General features: G+C 39.2%; 1 protein-coding gene across 6 annotated transcripts in view; it reads right to left on the bottom strand.

Moving 5' to 3' along the window:
- Window positions 1-22,107, bottom strand: part of TRAPPC8 (trafficking protein particle complex subunit 8) — a 113,607-nt gene that overhangs the window by 58,205 nt on the left and 33,295 nt on the right. For 3 of the 6 annotated variants that reach the window (XM_084618497.1, XM_084618499.1, XM_084618500.1), the window contains 6 exons: window positions 16,867-17,126; window positions 13,486-13,601; window positions 11,234-11,384; window positions 9,602-9,702; window positions 8,836-8,941; window positions 4,992-5,123 (listed from right to left, as the gene is read on the bottom strand). In XM_084618497.1, coding sequence (XP_084474623.1) covers window positions 4,992-5,123; window positions 8,836-8,941; window positions 9,602-9,702; window positions 11,234-11,384; window positions 13,486-13,601; window positions 16,867-17,126 — 866 coding nt within the window. The remainder of the gene's footprint in view (window positions 1-4,991; window positions 5,124-8,835; window positions 8,942-9,601; window positions 9,703-11,233; window positions 11,385-13,485; window positions 13,602-16,866; window positions 17,127-22,107) is intronic. The other 3 variants (XM_084618498.1, XM_084618501.1, XM_084618502.1) reach the window with 1 other exon arrangement.

Genomic DNA, 22,107 nt, shown 5'->3' with positions numbered 1-22,107 from the left:
GGCAAACCTCCTACTGGAGACACAGCTTATATACCAAACCAAATAAGTTAGAATGACCAAAGGACTTTTTTTTTGCTGGTATAACTGCATCTACATTACAGCTTTTGCCAGCTGTGTGTTTTTTTTCACACCACTAACAGACCTAGTTATACCAGTAATATTATTTTCTAGTGTAGACAAGTTCCCAGTAACTTGCCCACAGTCACAAAGGAAGTCTACGGCAGAGCAGGAATTCAACCCAGGTCTCCCAAGCTTTCCCACTGGAATTCCTCTCTGTATGCAAGAAAATTTTTCAAGTGTCCTAAGTTACACACCTAGATACACTGGGATGCGAAAGAAAGATTAATGAGCCTTAATGATGAACTGCAAAACTAAAACATACAATTTAGTTTACCTCAGTTTAACACCCTTAAATAACAAGGCTATTGGTGGAATTCAGCACTCCAATAAGCTAACCAACCTTTCTGAAATTCTCCCCAAAGCATAATTCTGGGATATCTTATGTTAACTAAAAAGTGACAATGAAAAAACCGTGAAACATTGGTATTGTAAGCCATTAATTTCGGTCACCATACAGCAGACTTCCAGCTTCTGCATGATCCCACATCAAAGTCAGGAAATCCCACAATACTAGGGACCTATTCTTTAGGATTGATTCAACTGCCAATTAAGATTCCGAGTAGATAACAAAAAAACACAACTGATTAGTGTCTTTAATGATCTTAAAATCATGAACACATCTTTAAAGTAGTGATTTTTCCGGCCACTTCTTGGCCGTATCAACACCTTGTTACACCTAGCTTTTCACCTAATAGGCCAGTACCACAAATAGGAATTAAAAATTAAAAACTTTTTTAATGTTTTACTTTACCGACACAAAAGTTGTGATACTTCCATTAGGCTCAGAGTTTCTCAGGAGGCCACTACAAAACATGACACTACCATTAACACTAGGGGCCTGATTCTTATCCCACACTTGCTTTCAGTTCAGCGGAGTGACTTCAGATTTATGCCAGCGGGAGAGCAGAAGTAAGGCTACTGCAAAATTAAATGTGAATGTCACTGCAGCCACTACAACATTAATGAAACGGTCACTCCAAATTTAATTGGTTTAGTTGTCCTTCGCTATTTTGTATAAATTCTGATCTTAGAGAAATGACAGTTTTATTACATTTGCTAAACAGATATGGAGAGTTCTGATTAATTTGTGCTTTTATTTGCAGACCAAGTATCTGACACAGCTTCCTGTAAAGTTAATTACAATAAGTATATTTTGCTGGCAATTGTAAATGACGTGGAAGTCCAAATGATGCAGTTTCCTTAGCTCTGATAGCACATACAGCCATCAGCCAAAAATAAAGCATACATACTTGAATATATAAAAATGTAAAAAAAACTTGAAATACCAATACATGTCAAAGCACAAATTTAGACCTGCAGCTCCATCTAGAGACCAACAGAAAAATACAGCCACTACACACCCTTTGAAAAAAGCTAAACAACTATGTGCTGAGCTAGATTGACTCCCAAATTTTACCACCTTCTTCCAGTGGAACTGTGGGAACTGATCCCTAGCAATAAAAAGGTGAACACAATCCCCAAAGCAAGAAGCCCAATGGCCTTCCAGCAGCTCTACCAATTTAGAAAATTGGCAGCTCTTTAGATAACAACCACTGCTGGAGGGGCTCCTATGAAGACCCAGTCACAAATTTAATCCTAGCTTTCCATAACCGAAGTCCCAAAAGAGGGTGATGCTATTGTACAGAGAACAAACTGGGCGCGAATCAACCAATATATTAAGCTTATTCCAAAATCTGTTCAAGAGACAAGGTCAATTTAACTTTGTAATACTAATCAGTTTAAAATAAATCAAGTTTGATAGCACATCTTTAAATAGTTTTCCCAGGAACTGATTATTTTTAAGGGGTTTTTCTACTCCCCTATTGAAGTTTACAAAGGTTTTTCCCCTGCCAGAGAGAGTATGAGACAAGGTCAAAGAGCACCCCCTACCCAAATTGCTAGTACATGACACCGAAAGAGCAACTGAACAGCAACCAAAATGCTGCACTGGTTATACACAGTGTTAAGTATGTAAAGTGAATAAAGTGGGGGGGGAGGGCGGTGGGAAGTACTTTTCCATTAGCTTTCAGCTATAGCTATCCTCAAACAAAATGTGATTTTTCAAGTTGGCATCTTTAAAATGTTGATTTAATTAAAGTAAACTTAGAGCTGGTGCACTAAAAACTAAGAACTATAGATATTAACAAAACAAACAAGTATGATTGCATAAAGTCATGAAAAATGACAGCAATAACCCCATTTACCTGACATTTTAACTATGATAGTTCAGACTGAAATAACAAGGCTGATTTTTTAAGATATTTAGGGAGGGAAAATTGTACTGGTATATGGAGCAATCCTAACAAAACGGACAACAGGATGCTAGTACTGTAGTGGTTGGTATACTGTGCAGCTGGAGGGCCTATCTGTTCTCTCTGCAGAAGCTTATGTATCCATCTGCCATTAGGTGTGGAGCAGCAAACCTCTATTGGAGAGAGTCAGATCCTTGAAACTATAAAGTCCAAGCAAGCTGGAGTCACACTGATTAGAGAAATAGAAAAGCTGTGGGTTTCATTAAGCTCAGGAAAAAAAAAAGGGGGGGGGGGTCATACAGGAGGTCACATAAAGAGCATTCCAAGTGGTAGAACTACTGAGATTTTTAAAAGAAAAAAAAACAAAAAAACCACTATTGTGGGAAAAGTCTGATCCTATCTCTAATCAACACAAGAGAGGGGAAAACCTACAATAGGAAGAGAACTCGGCTATGAGAGAAAGATTCTGAGAGTCGCTCAAACCCACAATGAAAGATATTTCAAACATATAGTTTTATATTACAAAGGTGGACGGTAGTCAAGACTGCTTTCCTTCATATCTTTAACTTGTTTTTGGTCCTGCTTCAGCTGAAGATATGCAAAGAGGGAAAACAGCTACATGTTGTAACTAGAAAAGGAGTACTTGTGGCACCTTAGAGACTAACCAATTTATTTGAGCATGAGCTTTCGTGAGCTACAGCTCACTTCATCGGATGCATGCCGTGGAAACTGCAGCAGACTTTATTTATACACAGAGAATATGAAAAAATACCTCCTCCCACCCCACTGTCCTGCTGGTAATAGCTTATCTAAAGTGATCATCAGGTGGGCCATTTCCAGCACAAATCCAGGTTCTCACCCTCCACCCCCCCACACAAATTCACTCTCCTGCTGGTGATAGCCCATCCAAAGTGACAACTCTTTACACAATGTGCATGATAATAAAGTTGGGCCATTTCCTGCACAAATCCAGGTTCTCTCACCCCCTCACCCCCCTCCGGATTTGTGCAGGAAATGGCCCAACTTTATTATCATGCACATTGTGTAAAGAGTTGTCACTTTGGATGGGCTATCACCAGCAGGAGAGTGAATTTGTGAGGGGGTGAGAGAACCTGGATTTGTGCAGGAAATGGCCCAACTTTATTATCATGCACATTGTGTAAAGAGTTGTCACTTTGGATGGGCTATCACCAGCAGGAGAGTGAATTTGTGTGGGGGGGTGGAGGGTGAGAAAACCTGGATTTGTGCTGGAAATGGCCCACCTGATGATCACTTTAGATAAGCTATTACCAGCAGGACAGTGGGGTGGGAGGAGGTATTTTTTCATATTCTCTGTGTATAAATAAAGTCTGCTGCAGTTTCCACGGCATGCATCCGATGAAGTGAGCTGTAGCTCACGAAAGCTCATGCTCAAATAAATTGGTTAGTCTCTAAGGTGCCACAAGTACTCCTTTTCTTTTTGCGAATACAGACTAACACGGCTGTTACTCTGAAACCTGTCATTTTGTAACTATTTATACATACATATACCAAGTGCAGAAACAGCTGCTGCTCTTAACATTGTATTGAGACAAACTTTTCCTTCCCCATTTAAGATGGCCCTACCACTATCAAGCCCCGTTGGACTTCAATGAGGCTCCACATGTATCCATCTGTACAGAGCCAGTTGCAGAATTGGGCTTTCCACAATAATGTTTCAACTTTAAGAAGTCAAATTTATTATATTAACCTAAGCTTAAGGTAAATACAATCACAATATAAATTAACACAAGAAGCTGGAATTGAAAAAATGCATGTTAAAGTGCAAATGGTATAAAATTGCATTTGTGAATTTAACTAATTGCCAATTAGTTCAACAGATTTAAAAGAGGAAGTATTATCTAGTGCAGGGATTGACAAACTTTGGCACGCATCCCTTGGCCCGCAGCGAACCGCGGCCAGAGGGAGCTGCGATCAGCCGAACCCGCGGACCCTGCAGGTAAAGAAACCATCCCGGCCTGTCAGCGGATTTCCCTGACGAGCTGCATGCCAAAGGTTGCTGATCCCTGATCTAGTGGTTAAAAAACAGGCCATAGTCAGGGTAACTGGATTCCATTCCTAGCTCTTTTATTAACTGCTATGATGTAGTAAATCACTTTAACCTCTGGTTTCAGAGTAACAGCCGTGTTAGTCTGTATTCGCAAAAAGAAAAGGAGTACTTGTGGTTAGTCTCTAAGGTGCCACAAGTACTCCTTTACTTTAACCTCTGTGATTCAGTTTCTCCATCTGTGAAATAGGAAGAGTCTAATTCATTGTTTAAGAAGCATTTGAAGGTCAGATGGAAAGCACTACAGAAATGAGGATTACTATTTAAATTTCATTCAGGGTAATGAGCAACATCATTTTAGACACGGATGTAAGAGACCACTCTGTTCAAGGCAGGATGAATTAATCTGGCAGTCAAGAAGGGCAATGAGATAAATATATCATTTTTCTGATAGAGAATAATACCCACAGTGGACTACAAAGTCACAGGTTATTTTTACGCAGAAGCATGACATGGAACTTGCTGCTTTTAACACAGTTCAAATCAACTACAACCTACAGTCCGTATTTTTTCAGAATATGAAATACACTTACCTGTCCTGCTTTGCTGTACCTATGGCCAGCCAATATCATATGAAAGGCAAACTTTCTAACCATAGGACTTTTCATGTTTATAAAGCAATGTGCAGCCTGCTCCAACAGAAGGGCACTGCGAAGGTCAGAATCCTATTTAAGGGGAAAAAATCATTAATCTCAAATTTGAAATAGACCAATGAAACTTCAGTAGTAACAAAGCGTAGTTATACTCACGAATACAAACTCTTATAAGAGATAAGACTCAGCTGAAGAAGACTTTTAAACAGTAAAAAAATAAAAATCACATTACTGCTCAGTGGAAGACTTATCATAGGCAACATGTTCCAGCCTGTTGATCCATCCACACTTTGATCCCTCCTGAAAGCATTTACAATGTGATCAGGTTCCCTGTCCTACACACAGTTTTGAAGACAGGCTATTATGAAAAAATGATATACCTGATAATTGTTTTCTGTATTTTACTTGCAGAACGAGAGCGTACAAGATGGAGCCATGCATACTTCAACCTATTGGTTTTCTGATTCTTATGACACAATCAAAAACAGGGAGTCCTCGGACTTGCATCGGATGCCACTTACATCTGACGCCAGTTACGGCACTTTCCAATTGACCGCCCTTTTCACCCCTACGATGCTTGATTTGCATGAAGCTCACCTGCAATCAACTTCCTGGTTGCATTATACTGGTATGGATCTGGAAGGGGTTGCTTCTGATTGGCTTTGAGGCAGCAAGGTAGCTTGTTGCCGCTTGTTTTTGACTGGCTCCGAGCCCGGGCCTGGGAGCCAATCAGAAAGCTTGAACAGTGATTGGCTGAGACTCGGCATGTGTCCCCTTCTCCCTGGCTTTCTGAGCCTGTGTTGCTGGCATTCTGAGCAGCATATGAGAGTTTACATGTTTATTTGAATGCTGTTTACAAAATACAGTGTACAGTAAATACATTCATGTTACAACATTAGTCATCTAGAATTCATTTAGATGAATTATAGATGACTGGGTTATTGTGGTGAAAAATCTGGGTTATTGTGGTGAAAACAGTGTATCAAGCCTTGGTTCAGGAACCAATCCCCCCTTCATACCATTGATTCCTATGGGAAAAGCGGTTTTGACTTACAACATTTCAACTTATGACACAATTTGTTCCTCAGAATTGAGCTGCAAGTCCGAGGACTCCCTGTATTCTTAAGAGAATCACTGGCAGACCCAATTCCTGAATTCCATTCTGGAAGTAAAATAAAAAATTTATGTAATCCAAAACAGCAAGCATCTCTCTTTATTAGTACTGTCCTTGCTTCCAGAGCCAAGGAATAACTCTATACAACAGGGGATGTGGCCCCATCACAAATGCTTATAGAAGGAATCAAAATGGACTAGAGCAACAGCCAAAGAATGCTACCTATAATAAATAAGGAGGTTGAGAAGCCCTCCTTATACAGATATAACAGTGTTATTTTCATTCCTATATTTGTTATAGATGTTACACCTGTTAAATAGATGTAAATTATATACATGAAAAACTGTTATTAAGAAATACTAAAATTGTTCTCTTCATCTGAGCCTTATGTTTACAAAGTTATTTCAGTGTGAGTACAGCTATGCTTTAGAGTCCCTCTTCAAAACTACACAAATCCACTAGCATGGGTAAATTCTATCTTATATACAGCCTGTTACTTTATCAGTGACCTGGAAAATACTGAAACAGATTGATATACAAAGGATTGACAGAACATGTTTATTTCAACACTCCCAAAGCCTTCAGCTACTCAGGCAGAAATTTCTAACACTTACCATTCCCATCCAAGTGAGCTGCTGCCATTTTTTCCCCCAGAAAAATTAAAAACAAGAATGTCAGCTTTAATACATTTTATTTTAACATAAGAACAAGTACAGAAATATAAGAAGGTGCAATTGTGGCACTAAATTTATCTGAAAAAGTTGGCAGTAAGTTTCCCAACCCATTTGTTTTAAGGTCATTAGTTCCACTTCATTTTGACACCTGAGTTGTCATTGTTTTTAAAGCTAGCAAGAAAATCAGATATCTGATAAACAGCACCCATTGCATATTTTGGGTACAGTCATAAATCATATACCCAAGAGCACACAATTACATTAACTGAATTTCACCTAACTGGATGCATGAAATGGAGTCAAACAGATAATCTGTGTGGCAAAACCAACCAATCCCAGAAAGATTAGTGATTTTGGAATTATAAAATGATTCTGACCACCAGATATATTACAGTCAATTAGGCTACTACTAAATGGAGTAGTTCTCTACCTTGTTATTTTAAAATACACATGGACATTTTTCCTTATTACATTAGATACAGAAGTCTACCTTTTAAAAATATTTTTCTGGGCTGTAACTAGGCTTGGTCACAACTAGAGTACTACATGCATCGCAGAGATCTTGTGCACTGAAAACATCCAAGCCTATCATTCAGGATATGAAAGAAAAACAATAAACCTTCAGCATAGTCAGCAGCACTCAATTTCCTTATGCAAATTTCAATGTCTATTTGTTATTACATCTTCCAACTATTTAAGTTAGGATAGTAAAAAAATCAAAAGGTATGAATGAACAGATGTTCTATTAGCTATTAAGGAAATACAGAATTACCAACACAATTTGTTGTTAAATAAGCACCAAGGACAAATTTAGAGAAACTTGGCCAGAGTCTGAACTGAAAAGTATGTACAATCAAAATACTAGTGTGGTATGACCATTTCATGCCACACTGCCAGTGCAACCTGGCCATGAAGACAGAATAGTCAGCAACAGGTAAATCAACCCAGTGTTCAGGTTAGGGTGACCAGATAGCAAGTATGAAAAAATCAGGACACCTTTTTCCGGGGAGGGGAGATATTTGCCTATATAAACACAAAGCACCTAATATCAGGACAGTCCCAATAATACCGGGACATCTAGTCACCCTAGTTCAGGGGTTAGGGGAAGAGATAATATCCTCCAGCAGCACAGAAGACACTATGACTATGCCAAACCTCCACCCTGCTGTCAAAGCTAAGTTAGTGAGATTAGCAAGGATGCCACAACAATACTTCTAGGGTCATTGGCAGCCAACAAGTTTCTCTAACTTACAACCAAGAATCAGAGCAGGCAAGCACAATGGTGAACTGTACACCACCTTTGTACTTCTTTATCTTGAGCTGTGCCACGTGCACACAGTAAGGTAGACTACATCCCATCCTACAGTTTATCAAGCTTTCACAGCTAAGAGAAAGACTTACCAGAACTGAAAGTGACACGGAATACTTAGCTAAAATGACCCTAACCAGTAATTACTGAAGATACCCCAACTGACACAGAACCTTATTTCTTTAGTTTTACAGCCTTTACTGACACCATTTCACCCACTTAGAACATGAAGACAGATGGCTTGTGAATAACATGCTAACTTTTTACTGTGCTGCTTTTTAAAGTCTAATCCCTCTCAAGTACTAACAGAGATGTCAAGCATAAAGAATAGATTATGAAGATAGGGACTAACAAATGTATGATTCAGGCAGGGTTTTTTTTTTTTTTTTTCAAATAAAAAATAATGTACATCACTTCAAGGGAAAGAAGAAGATTGAACACAGGGTAAACTAGGTACATTTATGTAACAAGTTGCACAAAAGCATATAAAAATGACTTTTCTTGGTTTACAGGGGCAAATTGAGCTATACCCCAACACTCAAACTTTATTCCAGCTAGCTTCTGCCCCTGAACATCTCCACCTTTGGAAGGAACCCATGTACAAGAAGTCTATTTGGTTTAAAAATTTAGCACTATTATTTAAAGCCATTTGCTGTGTGGAAAACAGAAAGATTAAGTTTTCTCTACCTCACTGGTTAAACGTATCAGAAGAGCAGCAGCGTCTGAATATTTGCTCTGGCTTTTTAAAATTTCAGCACTAAGCAGCACACATCTCTCAGCCAGCATCATGTTCCTAAAACAACAAGAAATTAATTATGTGCATTATAACAAAATTTTTGGAGTAAATTGTAGAAAGCCTTTAAATCTGCCTGACAAGAGCTGGCAAATTCTAGCTGTGTAGTACCTGACTATCCATATTATTTTACTCTATGTAGGAATGCATGTATCTGTTTCTTATACTATTTTAATCTGATAAAATAATTCCGTGACCAAAAAAATGTTTTAATCTAGATAATATTGATAAAAATATATATTCCTGGTTGAGAACTTCATATGCTTTTAAATCAAAGCTGTTACAATACTTTTTCCTTAGGAACACATCCCTGTAAAGTTCTTAAACTTTTGCAAAGCAACAAAGTGGTCTAATGGACTGAATACAAGCCTGAGAACCAGAGACACAAGTTTTAATTGCGTCTCTGCCAATAACTTGTACTCTGCCAAGAACAAAGTGTTCCTCCACCCCACAACCATACTGGTAAATAGGTTAACTAAAGTCTGAATAAATTCTAACTATCACAGTTTTACTTCCTTGGTGTACCGGTTATATACCTACTAGAACACAGGGTAGGCAAGTGATGTTAAATTTGCACTACTGTGTAGTGAAAGCAAACTTAGGCCATAGTACTGATCATCATCATTCACTGGATAGAACGGAAGGTAAACCACCACCTACTTGCAGATATCCCTATACGTTTGAATTGCTGTATCCATATAATGAGCAGGATACGGTCTAGGCGCCCCAGGCTGAAGAAAAGCAGATACTGCTGCCATTTCCTGCAGGATAAAATAAAAATGTAATTTAATGTTCCAAAATATCATTATGGCAGCATCAGCCATAAAGACTCTTTACCTGAACTGACACGCAGGTTTTGGGAGATTGGATGTTTAAATAACAACACCCGAATTTGCAGTAAGGTGACAGTGAACTTCATTTGCTGGTTTATTTACCACCTGCCATTCCACATAGGGCTGTGATCTCTAAAGAGTTATAAACTGAACAGGCACAATCCTTCTTACAACTCTGGAAAACCTCCAAGGAAGATTTAAATGCTGCAGGAAATGGGGCTGATGATTCAGCAGGCAGTATAGTTCCCTCCAAGTCAGCATGCATACTGTAGCACAGGTCCAAGTGTCACTATCCTACTGGAGATGCAGTCTTTCCCACATTACAGTGGTTCTCGCCATTTGTGATACTTAAGTCTTTGTTTTTTTGTAAGCACAAAACTGGAGGTTAATGAAAGCATCTTGGGAAATTCCAGTTATGTTCTTCCTACACAACCTCCTCCTCTAAAATTCCAGTTGTTTAACTCCCACCTTGCAACCCTCCCAAAACGTGTTCATTTCCATGGCAGCTGAACAGACTCCTATGTATAGTTTATAAATATACGCTTCGGAACCCTTGCAGATGAAAGAAAGGTGCCATGTAAATTTAAGCTACTTTATATTACTGAAACGTTTGAGGGTATCTAAATGAACTTTTCAAGTACAACTTCCTAGATCTCTCTCTCTCTCTGTATATATGTATATGTATCCATGCTACAAGTAAACCCATGAACAAATACTCATGCTTGCTGGAAATTAGTGACTCAAATTCGGCAACAGCCCTTAAAAAAAAAAAAAAAAAAAGCAAGTGTGAGCACAAAAAACCAAAATGTTTTTTTTAGTAACCCCATTAGTTACTAAATATTTAGGTCTGTATTCTCTGATTGTAGGAGCATGAATTTACACATGAAGCTAAAAGGCAACAACAGAAATTGCCTGAGGGATTTATATAGGCATTAACAGAGTAAAGCCCTCAGGAGTCTTAATAGGAAATGCCAGTATATTTGCTATACTAGTACATGGATAGTAATATATTTACTAAAAGCTCCAGATCACTAAGTATTTTATCAATTTGAAATCTTACAATCAAAGTAAAAAATACTACAATCTTTTTTATCTGTTTCAAAATAATTAAAAGAACTACACTGCACATTACCATAAGAGAACTATTTAAATTTAACCTATACCAAAAGGAGGTTCTCCTTCAAAAGTGTGTTAAGCTTTTTCCTACACAGTTAAGTAGCGACAGTAACTATCCTCTACACAGAGCTACGGAAAATATTAAGGAGCGTGATGCGATTTTGTTAGATATTGGCATCCACAAAAAACTTGGCTATGTTTTCATATTTGGAGCTAATAAGATTTTTTTTGTTTTAAATTGCAGTTTCTTTTTGCTGTATATTGTTATCTAGAAGAAATGTTAATATTCAACAGATTACTATAAGCAATGCACAGAATGCTTATATTATTGTAATGTACCAACCAGTGCTCCAGCTGCATAAAGCATTGCTTGATCATTCAAAAAGTCTTTCTTTGCTGTATGATAGCAACTATACGCCAGTTCGTAGTGTTGGACCAAGAAACACAAGTCTGCCATTTTCCTGATTTGCAGCTCTGGTGCTTCTGGGGGATACCTATAAATACACAAAAACAAACATTTTGCAACAAAAATATCATTTACATTTTAAGTGCCAATTTTCAAGACAAACAAGATAGATGCCAGCATAAAAAGAAAAAACAAACATTAAAAGGAAGAGTCATTCCCTGCCACGTAACCCCAGCCTAGGAGGAACGAGTTGGCTGGATGTTTATATTACTTCCATGTTTGCTCATTTTAGTACAGCTACTCAAACACAGTGAAGCCACCATCCTTCTGGCTGTGGACTGTATAAGACTTCCTTCAAATCTATCATTCACCAGCTGAAAGAGCCTGGTCTAAACCTGAAACTTGGGTTGAGCTAGCTATACCACTCTGGGCTGCGAAAAATGTTGCACTCTGTTCAAAAGAATTCTGTTAGACTAACGACCACCTCTCAAGGGGACAGATTTACTACAGCAATGGAAAAACCCTTTCTGTTGCTGTAGCAAGTGTATATGCTGCAGATGGGCTGCTGTAGCACCTGTAGAGCAGACACAGCTTAGGTCAACAGCCAGGCCAAGGAAGTTTCTTTTATACTATGAAGTTGGCCGAAACAATGCAAAATGTTAAGTAGCTGCAACTGCAATTAATCACCGAGATGCATCATCACTGTAACACAAAATGGCTTTATTCTGGCCCAGCAACAGAGACAGTAAAGGGAATGGCAGCTCCCTTTAATTCCCCACTGTCCAGCTAAAGTAGTAATGCTGCACACCAATGACTCCATAGCCTTTCACCCCTACACATGTCCTAACTATGGGGGTGCCATGAAAACCAAATAAGTCTACCTCTCCAGTTGTTGACCAAAGCTCAAAGAGATGACATCATCATGGAGTCTAGTCTCTTTTCTGTGCTGTGCCTAATGCCATTCTCACTCTTATCAGTTTAAACCCTGGCTTATACTAGTTTAGCTTGCATAAGTAAATTTATAGGCCCAAGCTAAACCAATAGTCAGTTAGAAAAAATGTGTTTTGCCATGTCAGTTTTTAAACCAGTGCAATTCTACTATGGATAGAGGCATATGAAAGAGCAGCCCTGAGCAGCATCCCCATGCAGCATGGTGGTAAGAATCCCAGTATACTCACAGCTCCTTCCCCAGTTTCAGGTCACGGATATTACTGAACAGCAAGGCTTTACACCTCTCATAACTGTCTGTGGCTAATATGTTTGGTCCTCTGATAAAACTTCCAAGCTCCAATGTGAGTGTGCTAGAGAGACCAATATATTTCAGGGAGGGAGAATTAAGAGGAGAAAATCTGGGAGAAGGTAGAGAACCCAACCTGGCACTGGGTTCTCTCTTTTTATTCCTTGGCTAGTTGGCATCCAGCAACAACTTCAAGCTCTGTGCCTAAGGACAGGTGTTTACCAGGCAATGCTTGTGCCTAAATTTCCATTTCCGAGGACTACCTGTCCTCATGCATTAGTTTCATGTTATACTCAAAAAAGTTGCTCTGGTTTACCTTATATAAATTTTAAGTCCAAAAACAGGCTGTGTGGACATTCATTTCAGTTCAATTCAGGTTTATTTTGGTTTAGCTTCCATGTTGATTAGGAACAGGTTTAAGATAAAATGGAATAAGACACATACACTAAAATGACTATGTCCAAAAATGGGTTTGCACCATTTTAACTAAAACAATTTAAAACCTGATTTAAGTTCAACCAGTGCAAATTTTTGACAAGGCCATGGCTAATCTAATTTCTCTTAATACGTGTTCCTCCATCCTTGTCCATGGAAATTTTTTTGTAAAAACGTTTGAAATAAGGAAAGTGTAAAGACTGTATTAGTACAGCTGATTTGTTCAAAAACAAAACTTCTCTCACCCTCTATTTTAATTCAGGTTAGGAAAAAAGTTTAAGACCAAATAAAATTCTGCTATGCTTTGTTTTGCCCAAGTTCATACATTTTTAGTAAATATATCAGCAATTTTGCCAAATTTTGCTGATGAAAGCTACAGTACATTCATGTTTGCTCAAGTCAGCTTTAAACTAAGACCATTCTGAAGACATAACTTACACTTAGGGAGCTTCTCCAAACCAAAATGTTTAGTATTTTCACTGACACTTACAAATGGAAGATGAATAGATTTACTTACAACAACCCAGATGTATTTTTTAGCTCATTTATGCTTTTCTCTGGAACTTTACTGCCACTAAACCATTTTTTTGTTGCAGAAAATAGTGATCGACTCAAACCTTTCCTGGATATTAACTGGAAGAGAAAACAACAACAAAACAATGATGTTACTGAATTAACTGCAACATAAAGTATGAATTCCTTTTTTAATAGAAACAGTAAAAGTTCTCAGTATGACCCAGAAACATCCAAATTCCAAAGCTCTGTCAAGACTTGTGTACATAGTTTAAACGTGCAAGATGGTACAAAAACTGATATAGTTAAAGCAGTATACCCCTTGCATGGATTGTAATTATAGCAATATAAAGGAGCTTTTAGTAGTATAGTTTATTTCATAAATGTACTCAGTTTTAGAAAACTTCAAAGAATTCGACCAGTTCAACTACTTGTCATCTACTCTTGATTACAATATATAGTTCTTTTATCGTTGTGTTTAGTCCCAAACACAGGATGAGGACACATTCACACTAGGCTCTCCGGTAAAATTTTCCCATCATTGTACAGTGTACAAGGCTCTCGCAGCAACCAGTGATTCTATACATACCATGTTTATTGGTCAGCCCTGCTTTGAACAGGGTTAAATGCTGGTGGTTGCAGCTGCCTTTTCCAGACTTTCCCACCTGTGGAGCTGCACCAGCAGGAAATTTTCCACAAAAGTTTAAACCTTTTCTAAATTGGGGGAAAGGTTTAGTTTAATTGTTTCTTTTATGTGACGAGAAGAGCATCACATTTCCTTTCAACAGCCTTAAAAAGTTTCAGTCTATTTTGCCTTACAAATAAAATACATTTTTTTAAATGTATGCCTTTGTCTGGCGATGCCAGAAAGAGGACTAGAGACACTGGACGTGGTTTAATTAGGCTGCAACTTTATTCCTAAATGTCTGGGAGTACTGGGAGATAAAAGTGTACAGTGCAGGTAATTCCATAATCATTTACATGTAGGGCCACTGGCATCCCTCCTCCTCAACCATCCTGGTCCACAACAAACCCACTGCTGAGACCTTGCCCCCACATCTCCTCGAATGATGGAGGGGGCTCTATAGAGGAGGAGGGGCTGACTCCCAGCTGTACCAGTCACAGGAACCCTAAATTCCCCACCACCACTTCCACAGGTTTTTAAAAAAACCAAAAACCTTCTTTAAATCTTTTTCCAATCCATTTTATCTGATCATCATATCCATTCTCTATGGAATACCTGCACTGGACCTGCCCCATACTTACATAAGGCGTTGGGAGACACCACAATGTACACCTCCTTTTGTTTTTGGCCCCCTTCAAGCCCCAACCCACTGTGGGGAAGGCAATAAACATCCCACCTCACCTTCACCACCAGATTGGTCAGGAGAAAGATTCATTTCCATCCCCCCCACTCCATCCGAGAAAAGAACGACTACCTTAACGCCCTCTGAAGATCATGATGAAAACCCTGTATTTCAACTACTTTCATGGTTGGGAATGGGGGTGCTGCTCAGCCTGTCCCAGTGAAAAGAGGGCTTTCGTTGCCCAGACATGGGCACAAATAGCCCCCCCCACACCTTCCAGTCACCTTGAGGAGGGATGGGTTAGCATCCCCACCCTGATCTGGAATAGGACTGCCTCCACGTTGCAGTTAACACATTGGCTCTCTAGTTGCCCTTAACGGGGCAACACACCTTCTCCGCTAAACCTGCCAAAGGTCCCCACCAGGTAATATGCAGTGAGGTCATTCTGTGAATCATGAACTAACTCTTAAGCTTAATCACAGGACTTAATCAATGGAGTGCAAAAGAAAGGTTTGGAGATGAGCAATATTTCTAAAGAAATTAAACTTAAAGAACAATACAATGGCATGGTTTAGCATTGAGACATCAGGTGTTACAAAGGTAAGATTGTAAGTTCCAACCCCTTGTATAGATGCATTACGGCACAGATGCTTCTAGCTATTTGTGAAGTAGTTTGTGCTCATGCAACAGTACCCTAGGTTACGTGGGAGGAATCTTTAAAGTACTTGTGGTCCTTATCGCAGGATTAAGGGACTCCCAAGTATCTAAAAAACAAAAATGCAACCCTTTCTTCCTTCCCAGTAAGCAACAGAAGTAACTGGATTACTGTGCGTATAGACCTTAATCTATTTGGTATTCATATGGTCCTCATCACCATAATATCTTTGCTCCTTTGAGAGAGAGAGAATTCTAAAGAGGAGAATTTGGTTCTAAAGAGGAGAATATTTGGTTCCCAAGGCAGTGAGATCTAGTCACTCTGATTTCTCAGAGTAACTTTCATGCTCTAGGTTCAGCTCCTGTGGAAGTTCTGCTTGCATGTGAGCTGCCTCCTCTTGTTCAACACTTCCCATGTGCTATCATGGGAAGTAACGGATGCAGAGGGAGAAGCAACTTCTCAAGTAGCTAGATCCAAACCCATGGAGACATTTGAATATTAGGAGAAGAGAGCAAGCAGTTGAAAAATGTGGCTACTGTAATTTGTCTTAATAAGCAAGAAAGCTGCTGCACTTTGTCAGTTGTACATGTCCCTCTATTTCTGACAGAGGTGGAATCACTAATAGGTAAAAGCTGAAAGGAAGACTGGAAACCTCTGACCAGTTCAAAGCAAACAGGAAGGGGCACAATATTCTGGCCAGTCACAGATGAAAGTAAATGGTTTTTGGTCATCATCGTTATTGACCATTCATTTGTGTTGAGAAGTCAAAGTATCTAAAGGCTGAGGAAAAAAATACCATAGTGTCTTAAAGTACCTCACAGCTGAGGCATATGCTCTTGATAGTGGAGAAGTTACTGGCTTTGCTAAAGTAACTAAATTATATTATAACTATGCTATCACCACAGTTGCTGGTGTACAAATAGATGTTTTGGCATGATTATACATCATGCCACAAGTTGAGTCACGGTTAAAATTTACAGGGACTTATTTTCAGTTCAAGTTGGATGAAGGGAAATAGTATCTGTTTGATGCACTACACAGTCCAAAATCAGATAAAGTGTTTTTAACCTAAAGAGTTAAACAGACTATTGGAAATTAGAGGTTAAAATATTAAAAAGCCTACTTTTATTATTTTTTCCAAACATGCAGGCACCAAACACTGACCTTACTATGAAAGCAGTATGTTTTCATATTCATGTTTTAGTTACACACACCAACCATTGATAAAGCACCAACCACTGATAAATTTGATGGGGACATAAGACTGAATAATCAAAAAAATTTAAAAATAAATTAACAGATACGGAGGGACATAACCCTGTTTTAGTTAAGAAGTCTTTTGGATGATCAGATCCATGCTACAAAAGATTCAGGGCACCAACATTTATTAAGTAGGCAAAAATTGTTTTATTGAGCGACTTACCTGATCATTAAGCTGTCGAATTGTTTTCTCTATATGTGGCAAAAGCCCCCTAAATGTGAACTCCTGTATGAATTGTCTAATTCGATCATGATCTGTGAGCGTTAAACATGTACCATGAGGAGTCCCAGAACTGGTCTTCTTTGATTCATGTGGCGAAGTAGTCGTCTTTATGTACTCAGTGGCATCAAAACTGGTACTAGTATCACTGAGATGATCCAGTTGAAGAGGGTGAGCCTTAAAGTTATTTGATAAACCATCTACTGAAAAATAAAAGGTTCTATTTCACTAGTTGTGCACTATTTCCTGAAAACAAAAATTTAGATTTTAAGTAATCTTTACCAGCTTATGTTATAGCCTGTCACACATATGCTTACTCTACCTTCCCCTATTCAGGGCTTTGTTAAATGCATGTATATGATTATTCACGTAATTAGTTGTGCCAACTTGTAAATGAAAGCTGTTCTCGTAAACCTGTGGATTGACCAGATTGCACCAAGATCCAGAACCCTCTTGAAAGCTATGGCCATGATGGGAGAGGGAGGAGCAAAGTGATTTAAGAACATAAGAACGTTCATACTGGGTCAGACCATCTAGCTCAGCATCCTGTCTTCTGACAGTAATCAGTGTCAGATGCTTCAGAAGGAATGAACAGAACTGGTCAATTATTGAATGATCCATCCACTTTAATCCAGTCCCAGCTTCCAGGAGTCAGAGGTTTAGGGACATCTAGAGCTTTGGGTTGCGTGTCTGACCATCTTGGCTAATAGTAATTGACGGACCTAACCTCCCTGAACTTATTTAATTCTTCTTTGAACTCAGTTATACTCTTGGCCTTCACAACATCCCCTGGAAACAAGTTCCACAGGTTGACTGTGCATTATGTTGGGTTATTTTAAACCTGCTGCCTATTAATTTCACTGGATGACCCCTAGTTCTTGCGTAATGTGAAGGAATAAATAAGAGTAAACTTCCTAATTCACTTTCTCCATACTGTTCATGATTTTATAGACCTCTAGCATATGGTCCTTTAGTCATCTCTCTTCTATGTTGAACAGTCCCGGTCTTTAATCTCTCCTCAAATGGAAGCCACTCCATACCCCTAATCATTTTGTCGCCCTTCTCTGCACCTTTTTCAATTCTAACGTCTTTTTTGAGATGTGGAAACTGAACTGCACATATTATTCAAGGTGTGGCAGAGCCATGGATTTATATAGTGGCATTATGATATTTTCCATCTTATTATTTATCTTTCTTAATGATTCCTAATATAGTTAACTTTTTTGACTGCCACTGCATACTGAGCAGAGGTTTTCAGAGAACTATCCCCAATGACACCAAGATCTCTTTCTTGAATGGTAACAGCTAATTTAGACCTCATCATTTTATGGATACTTGGGATTATGCTTTCCAATCTGCATCGCTTTGCACTTATCATTGAATTTCATCTGCCATTTTGTCACCCAGTCTTGTGAGGATCCCTTTGTACTGCTTTGCTATCAGGTTTAGGATTAACTATCTTGAGTAATTTTGTATTATCTGCAAATGTTTCCACCTCACTTTTCAGTCCCTTATCCCACAACGGCTTACTTTGTTCAAGAGCCTTTGGTAAGGGACCTTGTCAAAGATTTCAAAATGTCCAGGTACACTATACAAACCGGATCGTTCTTGTCCACATGCTTTTTGACTCCCTCAGAGAATTTTAGTAGTTTGGTGAGGCATGATTTCCCTTTATAAAAGTCGTGTTTACTCTTCCCCAACCTCTCGTATTCATCTAGCAGTAGGCATCCTTCAGTCTCGAGAGATCACGGGTATGCGCCCCTGAGAGGTAAAGAATTTACTCAGTTGGTTTTATGGCAGCCACAAATGTGTCTGAAGAGACCCACAATCTCTGCCACATCTATCACATTTAAAGGCAATGTTTCGACCATTTGGGCTCTGCCTTCTGCGAGCTCTTTTCTCCACTGCTAAGCTGGACTGCTTCCTCTCGTAACTCCGGAGACCTTTGTTAAGCTCTTGTTTTCAAAGGCTGAGGTCTTGAGTGTGATATTCCCATTTGCCCACATCCATGTCCATTTCTTTGGAGTCTCATTTGCAGACACCCTTGAAACACAATTTGGGGCATCCTTCGGGCCTTTTTCCAGACGCCAGTTCACCATAGAGGATATCCTTTGGGATGCGTCCATCACTCATTCGGCACACATGCCCAAGCCAGTGGAGTTTGAGGAGTGTTTGCATGCTGGGTATGCTGGCCTGTTTGAACAACTCAGCGTTGGAGACTCTGTCCCTCCAGGAGATCCCAAAGATTCGACAAAGACAATGCATATGAAAGCTGTTGAGCCTCTTTTCCTGATGAGAAAAAAAGGTCCACATCTCGCTCCCATACAAAAGTGTGCTGATACAGGTCTTTGTGCATGTGTTGTCTGTTAATTTGTTGTTTTGCCATACCCTCTTATTCAGTCTAGACACTATTGTGGTGACTTTTCCAACGTGGATGCTGAGTTCCGTTTCAAGTGAAAGGTTGACTGGGATAGTGGACCCCAGATACGTGAACTCATTTACCACTTCAAGTTCATAACTGTTGATCTTGATGGATAGTGCTTCCTCAACTCCTTGTCACATTAGGTTAGTCTTTTTTAGGCTTACAGTAAGCCCGAAGTCTTGGCAGGCTTTGGAAAAACTGTACATTAGGCTTTGAAGATGAGTTTCTGTTGGATTGTAACTGTTGCATCATCGGAAAAGAGGCGGTGTTGGATAAGGGCCTCTCGAGTCTTTGTTTTAGACCTGAAACCCGCAAGATTGAACAGCTTTCCATCAGATCTTGTGTGCGAGTAGATTCCCTCAGTTGAGGAACCAAAAGCTTGTTTCAGTAGCAGCGAGAAGATCCCAAACAGAGGTGGGACAAGTACACAACCTTGCTTAACTCCGCTACGAATCTGGAAAGCCTCAGAGACTGAGCCATTGTATTATTTTCATATAAGTATTCATCTAGGTGTCTGATAATTCTGTTCTTTACTATAGTTTGAACCAATTTGCCTGATACAGAAATTATGTTTATCGGCCGATAATTGCCAGGATAGCCTCTGGAGACTTTTTTTTTTAAATCTTTGTTATATTAGCCATCCTCCAGTCATCTGGTACAGAGGCTGATTTAAGTGATGGTTACATACCACGATTAGTAGTTTTGCAATTTCATATTTGAGTTCCTTCAGAACTCTTGGGTGAATACCATGTGGTCCTGGTGACTTATGACAGTTTTAATGTATCAACTTGTTCCAAAACCTCCTTTACTGACATCTCAATCTGGGACAGTTCCAAGCCATTCTGTTTAGACGACAAAACTGAGGGTATGTGAATCTCCTTCATGTTCTCTGCAGTGAAGACTTATGCAAAGAATTAATTTAGCTTCTCCCCAATAATCTTGTTTTCTTTGAGTGTTCCTTTAGCATCTTGATTGTTTAGTGGCCCCATTGATTGTTTGGCAGGCTTCCTGCTTCTAATGTACTTAATTTTTTTGATGTTCATTTGTGTGTTGTTTGCTAGTTGCTCTTCAAATTCTTTTTTGGTCAGCTTAAAAACTTTTACACTTGACCTGGCAGAATTTATGCTTTCTATTTTCTTCACTGGGATTTGACTCCAATTTTTAAAAGATGCCTTTTGGGGGTTTTTGGCCTCTAAGCACCTCTTGTACTCTGTTTAGTCATAGTGGCATTTTTTGGTCCTTTTGTTTGTTTTTATTTAGTCACATTTAATCTGAGCCTATGTTATGGTGTTTTTAAACAGTCCCCGTGCAGTTTGCAGGCATTTCAACCTTGTGACTGTTGCTAGTTAAACAAAATTAAAAGTTTCCTCATTTTTTGTAGTTCCACTTTTTTGAAGTTAAATGCTACTGTGGTGGGTTTCTTCGGCACTTTTCCCCTACAAGGATGTTAAATTTAATTACATTATGGTTGCTATTACTAAGCGGTTTAGCTAACAACCTCTTGGACAAGATTCTGTGTGCCACTTAGGACTAAAACAAGAATTGCCTCTTCCCTTGTGAGTTCCAGGACTAATTTCTCCAAGAAGCAGTCATTTATGGGTGTCTAGACATGTTCCTGGTCAATATGGAGATAGCTAATATCCCCCATTATTATTGGTGTTTCTGTTTTTGTAGCCTCTCCTCTCCTTGAGCATTTCACAATCACCACCACCATCTTGGTAAGGTGGTGGGTAGTATATTCCTACTGTTATATTTTTTATTATTCAAGCATTGAATATCTATCCATAGAGATTCTCTAATACACCTTGATTCATTTCATATTTTTACTATATTTGACTCTATGCTTTCTTTCACCTAGTGCCAATCCCCCACCAGCATGACCTACTCTGTCATGCCTATATATTTTGTACCCTGGTATACCATGTTCCATCGATTATCATCATTCCACAAAGTTTCCGTGACGCTTATTATATCGATACCCTCATTTAATACCAGGCGCTTGAGTTCACCCAGCTTAGTATTTAGACTTCTCGCATTTGTATACAAGCACTTATAAAAATCTGTCAATATTTAGTTGTCTGGCTTCATGTCCAGTAATTGAATGACACTCTCATTTCATCAACTTCTATCCTCTCCTCTTTACTAGGATATAGAGTATCCCTTTAATAAATTCTCCCTAAGGGATGTCTCTGTCCAAACTTTCCCCATTAGGCTAGGGGAAACTCTTGTTAAAAACTCCGATAAATTTTACCTGCCAGCCATCTAGTTCCATTTTGGTTTAAGTGGAGTCCATCCCTCCTGAATATGTTCCCCCTTTCCCAAAAGGTTCCGCAGTTCCTAATAAACCTAAATCCTTCCTCCCGACACCACTGGTCTCATCCACACATTGAGCCTCTGCAGTTCTGCCTCTCCAACTGGCTCCCCGAATGGAACTGGAAGCATTTCAGAGAATACTACCATGGAAGTGCTGTACTACAGTCGCTGCTTAACCTAAATTTGGCCTCCAGGAGCTCTCCTACCTCTTCCTATGTCATCTGTACCTATATATACCACAACCACTATCTCCTCCCCATTACTCTGCAGTCTACCTAGATGTCTCGAAGTCCGCAACCTTCACACCCAGCAGGCAATTCACCATGCGGCACCCAGCAGGTAATTCACAAACCCAACTATCTATATTTCTAATAATGAATCCCTTAATACTATTACCTCTCTCTTCCTAATAACTGGGGTCCCCTCCTCCAGAGGGGCATCCTCAGTGC

This window comes from Lepidochelys olivacea (genome assembly GCF_965140295.1).
Source record: "Lepidochelys olivacea isolate rLepOli2 genome assembly, chromosome: 2".
NCBI lineage: Eukaryota > Metazoa > Chordata > Testudines > Cheloniidae > Lepidochelys > Lepidochelys olivacea.
The sequence above is the reverse complement of the archived record's forward strand: the minus strand, read 5'-3'. Positions and strand labels throughout refer to the sequence as shown.